Raw genomic sequence first — 7,558 nt, forward strand, 5'->3', positions numbered from 1 at the left:
CCTCACTTAGTTGTACATAAGGGTGGGCGGATTAAAAGAAACACCATCAACATCCGTCCATGCATCCATCTTTTTCTTTGAGGGTCACAGGGAAGCCGAAGCCAATCTCAGTTTAGTATAAAGACTTCTGAATATAATACAGTCGAGAGCAGCAGCAGCTGCTTAAGCATATAACTGAATTAACTGAAGCACATTCGACTACAAAGCTGTACCTAATAAATTGGATACTGCTTGAGGTTTAAAACAAAACCTGGCCCAAAAGAGTAAGTAAATGCATTTAACTCTTGGTTTATAGACACATAATGTTTCTTAATGATTTTTGAGTTTCACTTTAACCTTTTAAGGCATAATCTTATGTGTGTGTGTGTGTGTGGGGGGGGGGGGGGGGGGGGGGGAGGGGAATGGATCCTTGTTAATAAGAATATATCATGTGCACTGTTTAACACAGACTGGAGCAGAGGGAGTACATTAACAGAGGAAGGAATTAAATAAACTGGCACTGCAAAAATAAATGAGAGCACAGCAATAATGACAACACCATTGTCATTATGAAGAAGCGAGTACAAGTGTGGTGGTTTGATGAAGTAACCAGGCTGGAGACCATCACATCTAAAAAATGATTTTAAGTCAACAATATTTCCTGGGAAGTTAATTTTAGGATGGAAGCAATTAGAGCTATATTTATCTGCTCTCTGATTGGTTCAGTCTGCCACTGAGACAAATATAATATCCGGGATATTTAATGGAATGAGCGACATAAAAAAAGCAGGAATAGACTAAAAGCAGTATATACACGTACCGCTGTATATACTTTATGACAAATGTTTTATTTATCATAAAAAGACAATTTCAGTTAAGATCAATTAATGGAAATGTTCTGCTGTAATAAAATATTCCAGAGTACAATCAGAGTCCTACTGAGAGAAATATATATATATATATAACTTACACTGACGCAAGTGTTGAGATAAGTGATGGTTCTCTGCGGAGAATGGAGTCTGTTTTCAAACATACTTTTCATGAGCCGTTTTCAGATCTGTTGCCTAGCTGGTTGTTTTAAATCATCACCAGACGCTGACAGGTTGATACCTCAGAATAAACTGAGCCATAGGCAGGTGATAAACATGTAAATGTAAAGTAAGTAGGGAGTCTTTGAATGGATAGAAAAATATATACTAAGACATACTGATATGCATGACGTGGATTTATTGTACTTACACATACTGACACACTTTTTATCTAACTTTACAACCCTGATATTTGTCCTATTGTACGGTCTTCATTAAAAGGAGAATTAATTCAGGTATTTACAGTGTAATAAAGTTAAATATTCATGGTAAATATGAACATTTAGGCTCAAACAGCTTCATGTTACTGAAGATAAAAACACACCATTGTTGATTGTATGTTACTCAAGATAAAAACAAACAATTATTGATTGTATCTAAATTATATCAGTTTAAAGGTACTTATGCTTAGTAAACAGCAGAGAAATTTTCTCAATGACGCTTCTCACTAACCGACAACAATCATAAAAACACAGAATACAAAAGAGCTTAATCAAAAACATTAATTAAAATCATAAAAACTGTTTCTTTTCCTTTTCTGATTTCATTCTCATCTTTCCATTCTTCTCCTCTTTTCTCTGTTCACATCTTTAAACCTCTTCCTTCTTCCTTCTTACGCTCTGTCGGGATTGTTTTGTGCTTACAGCTTACAAAGTTTGTTTTTACACTTCTCATCCAAACTCTCCAGGTACAAAGGGACTGCTCAAGGGGCCATTTGGACCACAACTGCCTTCCAAGCTCTGTCTTTGTCAAAATCCTGCGCTCCACTGGACGCCTGCTGCTGAGGCAGCAAACCGGAGAGAGAGGGAGGAGGAGAAGAGAGGGGAAATGTGGGAGAGGAAAGGTGACAAAAACGTGGGAGATACATCAAGTGTGAAAAGCAGCACAATGTCATTTTCAATTTGAAATAGCTCATTGACTTTTATGTTCTCCAACTAACATGCAATTTACATGAGCCATAGCTGGGGAGTTTAACATATTGGTGTTGGTGTTTTTTACAACATAGACTGATATCTTTCTTCATCTTTTGCTAGAAGTGGAGAGAGAGAGAGAATTCCTGCTTTCCCCTGCCTCACCTCACAGTAATGGGTCAGCATGGGCATGCTCTCCCCGCACTCTGGAGCCCCCATGCGGAGCTGACTCTTGTAGGAGGCACAGTGCACCACAGTGGCTGAAGTCAGAACTGCCTGCACCAGCAGCAGCACCATGAGAATCAGCAGCAGGATGTCGTAGGATTGCTGGACCACACAGAAACAGACACACACACACACACATGCAGACAAGATTGAATTGTTCTGGGTGCTCTGGTTCAAAGGACGAAGAAGATCCTGCAACCCGTACATCACATTCTGCAGCAAATGGACACTTCATTATGCTCACCTTTTCTGTGGGCACATCGTGCAGGAAAATTTCGATGAAGCTGATCACGCTTGAAGAGAGGAAGCCCGAGGCTGAAAAGAGCAGGGGAGACGTCACACTGCTGATGGCGATCAGCACCTCCACCTGAGAAACATCAAGGATAAAGAGAACAATGTACAGAGCACAGTAGATCCAGAAATGTAGTTATGGACAATGAAGTTTATCCTTCGTGAGATTTCAGGTTGTCATTTTATCGATAATGCACCTTTTTAGAGCAGAAAATCACACAGTGCTTCAGAAAACAGACGAATAAGGAATTAGACGGATTGACTTCAGAAAATAAGATGCCATCAATTATTATTGCCTATATGTCCACATATCTTAAGTCCAAAGGAAGCATATTTCAAATTGCCCTGATCAGAGGACTTAAGAGAATATATATCAAATTCTTAACATGTTGGTCATGAGTCTGTGCCTTATCTGTAGTGACAGCTACGTTTTGAAGTGATGACTTAACAGAAGAGGAAAGAGAACTAGATAACAGCTTACTGTAGTGATTGAACTCTAGAAGGAATAAGTACAGAGTAGTAGGAAATAATCTGGCACGTAGGCAGTTGTTTAAAATAGACACTAACACAATAAACATGGCAAACTGAAAGGGATCCAGGACAGAACCTTGGGGCACACCAGTGGCAGATAAAAGTTGCCAACAGAGAACAGCTCCAGTACCAATGCAGATTACACTGTCATCAGTGGACTATGAGAAGAGCAACAGTATTGTTTTGTACTCACCAGGCATTTGTTGGGATATTCTGATACAACATGGCTTGCAATAGCACTGGGAAAACACTGCAAAGGAATAAAGATCAGACAAAGTTATGAGATAAGACATTTAAATCATCACTCTGAACTGAAATCTCTGTTCTTATAAAAACATAAGATTAAATAAGAAAAACTTACAGCCACAAGGATCCAGAAAAATGTGACGGACAAGTAGGGACCTGGTAGCAAAGCGTCCATGTTGAGGGCAATGATGCCTCCGAACACAGCTGAGATCCCCACAATCATTTCAATCACCTGTGGAGACACTCTTCATTGGTTGATAAAGAGACAAATTGGAACCACACCGTAGCAGAATATGTAATGAAGCACAAACATACTCACAGAATATGCTTTGAGGAGTCGAGCAGGGAACACTGCAGGCTTTATAACCAGGGGTCTGTCATATGTCACCGACTGGAAGATGGATGAAAGATCGAGAGGAGTTAGGATGGAAGAGTGAGAGCTAAAGGGAGAGAAAGAGGGGAAAGGTATCAGATGGGGGAACAAAAGCCATCAATCATTCACACACGCACACAAACACACACGCACACAACACACACACACCTTCCTGTGGCAGCAGCAGTCCTCTGCAGAGCGGGCTGACAGGATGACAGTACTGGCCATCAACACCTCCAGCACAATCATCAAGATGAGGTTAAAGTTGATCTGGGAACACACGGAGCGGGAGGACTGAAACACGACTGACGACGTGGAGTCATTGATCTGCTGCGAAATGACTGACAGTTCTCATCATCATGTTATTACGCAGCACTCACATTGACAGCAGAGGGGTTCAGGACCAGTTTACAGCCAAACCAAACCAGGCAGGTGGTTGTTACAGCAAACGTTGACACATAGACCACCTGGAAATCTGACACCTTGAAAACAGAACAATGAGACCAGCATTGGAATTGAACACGGATAAGACAATTCAATTAAAAATCTATTAAAACATAATTATCCCTTTAGCCCACGGTGTGCTTGTTTACTCACTGCAACATGTCTGTTCTTGGCGATGGCAAAACTGGCTATGGCTGCAGGGAGGCCCTGGGAACAACCACAAATGAGCAGCTGCATTAATCTACACAAGAGGCTGTGGGAAAAATACCGTTTTGACACGACAGTCTAATCTGAGAAATGTTTATCTGCTGAAGGTAGAAAGGCAATGTAAATGTGATTTGGATTACAGTCACTTACAGAGCCCGCAGCACAGCGCAGGTAGTCCATCGCAACAGGAAACACGTTTCCCAGGTACAGGGAGAACCCAGATGTGATGAGCAGACTGCCCTGAGGACACACACAGGCACAGGCATGCACACACAGACAAATACAGATGGCTCATATATGCATTCAACAGGTGAGGCTGCAAATCAGCCTGCATACTAATGCACAGACTTGAAAAAATGAATATATCTTAATTAACACATGCCCATATCTTGATGGAATAACCCTGTTACGTATGCACTTTTATTTACTCAGATTAAATCCTAATTTTTTCTCCTTTTGATATTGAAAGACTTTCATTATTTGGGACAGAACCTGAAAGTCTTGACCAAAGTTAACTGAAACATTTGATGTCGTTAGATTTGGTTTCCCTTTGCAATTCACGTACCGGACTAAAGACTTTATTATCCTGTCGTCATGACCTATGTGGGCGGCGTCTATCTTTAGATGACAGGCTTGTAGGCGGACGTGCATCTGACGACAGCACGTTGTCAGTTTGGCCGGTAGCAGTGTTTCTGTTTCACTGGAGAAACTGAATGAACCAGTTCATTTCTAATCAAACACGCTCAGATAACTGGATGACTCTGGAGGTGCCAACTGTTACAGAGCTCTGCAAATCCAGTTTTTCTTCGTTGTACAACTGCGATAACAGAACAGTCGAAAACTCAATTCATTCTTACCCTTGGGGCAATTTAAGGTTTTAATCTCATTACTAACCCTAACCCTTGTTTTGATTAATTTGCTTTACATAAAAATTGTACATAATGTATTTATTACTATGTCTTACTTATTTGTGTTTTCTTGGAATGTTTTCTTTATTTTCTGTAATCAGCTATATTGTAAAAGAGGTTTCTCCCTCAACACAGTTAGAATAAAGATTGAATGAAAGAATTTAAGGTCGTTGAAACTTTAATATAATTTTGTGTTACCAGCAAAATGAACTTCCTCTTAGTTCATACATATCGTCAGAGGTGAAGATAAGAAACAATCCAGCGAGCTGCTTCTACTTCTTCTAAGAATGATGTCTAAAAGTGGTTAAAAAGTTCAAACTATCAAAATTATTGTTCACAAACTGCAAAAGCACCAAGAGAAATCTTAAGAGGAATCTTAAATCTCAAATGTAAAGAGACCAGTATTGGTCTGTGGTTGTGGACTGTGGTGTGAAGAATCTTTCACACCTGTTATATTGGTTCAGACTACACAGAAAGTTCTGAGGGTCCTCAACAAACAAGAAAGGTGAGAAAGACATGTTGTTTGTGTGTTTGCTGTGGCTTGGATGTGGAAGAACAAAACAAGATTTCTCATTGCCGGCTCACTAAGATTTTCAAGATTGGGATTTCCTCTCCCCAAAAAACCCCAATACTTTCAAATCCTGTGCTCTGGGCTTTAAAGAAAAGGTCAATCCTGTTGTGTTCCTCCTTCAAGTCTCCCTGACCATGTCCACTCTCACCCCTATGAGGACACTGTAGAGCCAGGCCCTGTAGCTGAAGCAGGGGTGCTTTAGATGCTCCGGCTGGGCCAGCTGCAGGTCACTGGCCCTCACGTCCACTGTGTAGCTATCCCGCTCGGGTCTGTCCCGCTCCCCCCTGTCTGGCCTTCTCTCCAGTCCCCTGTCTCCACGCCGTCCCAGCGAGCCGCCACCTCTCTCCAGAGTGGGCATGTGGCTGTAGGTGAACTCCTCTCTGGCTGACAGGTCCTCACACTGCATCTCTGAGGCAATGGTGGACGACTGGGGATCGAATGGGTAAACGATCAGCGAGGATAACAACCTCTGGGAAAGGAGAAAACAAACAACGAAGTGAAGAGAGGAGATTTCAATACTGCTGACGAGTGGCTGGTGAATAAAGAGCTCAGATCCGGCAACTTATTGAGGAGAAAATATTAGAAAAAATAAAAACAGTAGAAATTACAAAAGTTAAATCAGGCCTTGCACAAATAACTAACACTAAAAAACATGAAATTAAGCCTTAACAATAATAAAAAAAACAGCTTCTTGTGATTCTAAAACTTTATAGATTGAGCCCCTCCCCAGAATCTGTGGTCTAAGCTAGACACCATATATTGATGGAAAGTAAAGTATCACATGTTTACCATTGTTTAATTAAAAAAAAAACATACTCAAATAACATAATAACATCATATTTGGATTAAGAAAGTGTGTCGACTATTATATATCGAATCCAGTGCAGCTTGGTCAAAATTCAAACACATGAAAACTTTAAAAATCCTCATTAATTTGTGTAATTTGCAAAAAATAATAATATTGATTGATGTTTTGTCCTCAGAAAGTTTAGTTCATGCAATATTCCAATTGGTGTTAACCTTGAAAATCAGTCCCTGACCAAACCCAGTGATCAAACTCAGAGAAAAAGAGTCACCAGGCTAATTAACACGCAGCAGCAACTAAACAACCCCCCCCCCCCCCCCCTCTCTTTCTGCTCGAGCCGAGAGTCGACCCCTCCATCTTCACTTCTCCTTCTTCCACAGATTGCTCCGTCCACACTCACCTGCTTTGGAGTCTCTTGCAGACACAGTCCAACAACGGTATCCCTCAGCCACTGGGATCAAACCAGCACATGGAAGACGGCTTCTGTCTGTATGCGGCTCCTCGTGCGACCCATCTCTCTCACGCTTACACTCACGTTTGGTCCCACTCTCCTCCTCTTTTCTCTCTCTCCTTCTCCCTCTCTTTACACAACGTCTCTTAGAAACAGTTTCTGAAAAGTTTTTGTTTTTGAGTTCTTCAAAGCGTGGAGCTGAAACACATGGCTCTTGTGCTGCCAGCCCACTTTGTGCCAAAGGGAGAGCGCCTGTGCATGACAACAAGGGGAGGACGAAGGGGCTCGCGAAGGGGGCACAGTGAGCAGGGCAAACACCCTTTTACCCCCCCCCCCCCCCTTTTGCTCAAACACACACATACACACGCACATCAAAAAAAACTGAACAATAGTGGCTCAGAGCTGCATGCATGACAACACACAGAGTTGTGCGTTTTGAAATTCCACTTCCGAGCGAGAGAAAACGAAGTGGCCACAAAGAGGAAATCACACAAATCCCATTAACAACAGTTGTTTTTTGTCTGTGTG

The 7,558-nt window shown here is 41.5% G+C and overlaps 1 protein-coding gene across 2 annotated transcripts; it reads right to left on the reverse strand.

The window, feature by feature from the left end:
• Positions 1–1,186: 1,186 nt before the first annotated feature.
• mlc1 (modulator of VRAC current 1) lies at positions 1,187–7,236 on the reverse strand. 2 transcript variants are annotated; one of them, XM_062389251.1, is made up of 12 exons: positions 6,980–7,236; positions 5,923–6,243; positions 4,446–4,535; positions 4,242–4,295; positions 4,025–4,126; positions 3,813–3,914; positions 3,591–3,662; positions 3,387–3,503; positions 3,219–3,275; positions 2,448–2,570; positions 2,144–2,305; positions 1,187–1,848 (listed from the first exon to the last, which is right to left on the reverse strand). In XM_062389251.1, the coding sequence occupies exons 2-12, from the start codon at positions 6,178–6,180 to the stop codon at positions 1,771–1,773; spliced, it is 1,215 nt and encodes a 404-aa protein (XP_062245235.1). In that variant the 5' UTR covers positions 6,181–6,243; positions 6,980–7,236; the 3' UTR covers positions 1,187–1,770. The 2 variants fall into 2 exon arrangements, with proteins under 2 accessions (XP_062245235.1, XP_062245236.1); XM_062389252.1 differs by having other exon boundaries at positions 1,187–1,845; positions 6,980–7,232.
• Positions 7,237–7,558: the final 322 nt, after the last annotated feature.

Source organism: Platichthys flesus, chromosome 6, assembly GCF_949316205.1.
Source record: "Platichthys flesus chromosome 6, fPlaFle2.1, whole genome shotgun sequence".
Taxonomy (NCBI): Eukaryota; Metazoa; Chordata; class Actinopteri; order Pleuronectiformes; family Pleuronectidae; genus Platichthys; species Platichthys flesus.

Excerpts from the sequence above, each read along its gene's own strand:
- mlc1 (XM_062389251.1), bottom strand. The coding sequence starts at position 6,180 with ATGCAGTGTGAGGACCTGTCAGCCAGAGAGGAGTTCACCTACAGCCAC. Across the intron at positions 4,536-5,922 it reads TCTACAGTGTCCTCATAGGG|GGCAGTCTGCTCATCACATC; the intron begins GTGAGAGTGGAC and ends GTGTGTCCTCAG. Across the intron at positions 3,504-3,590 it reads GACTCCTCAAAGCATATTCT|GTGATTGAAATGATTGTGGG; the intron begins GTGAGTATGTTT and ends GTGTCTCCACAG.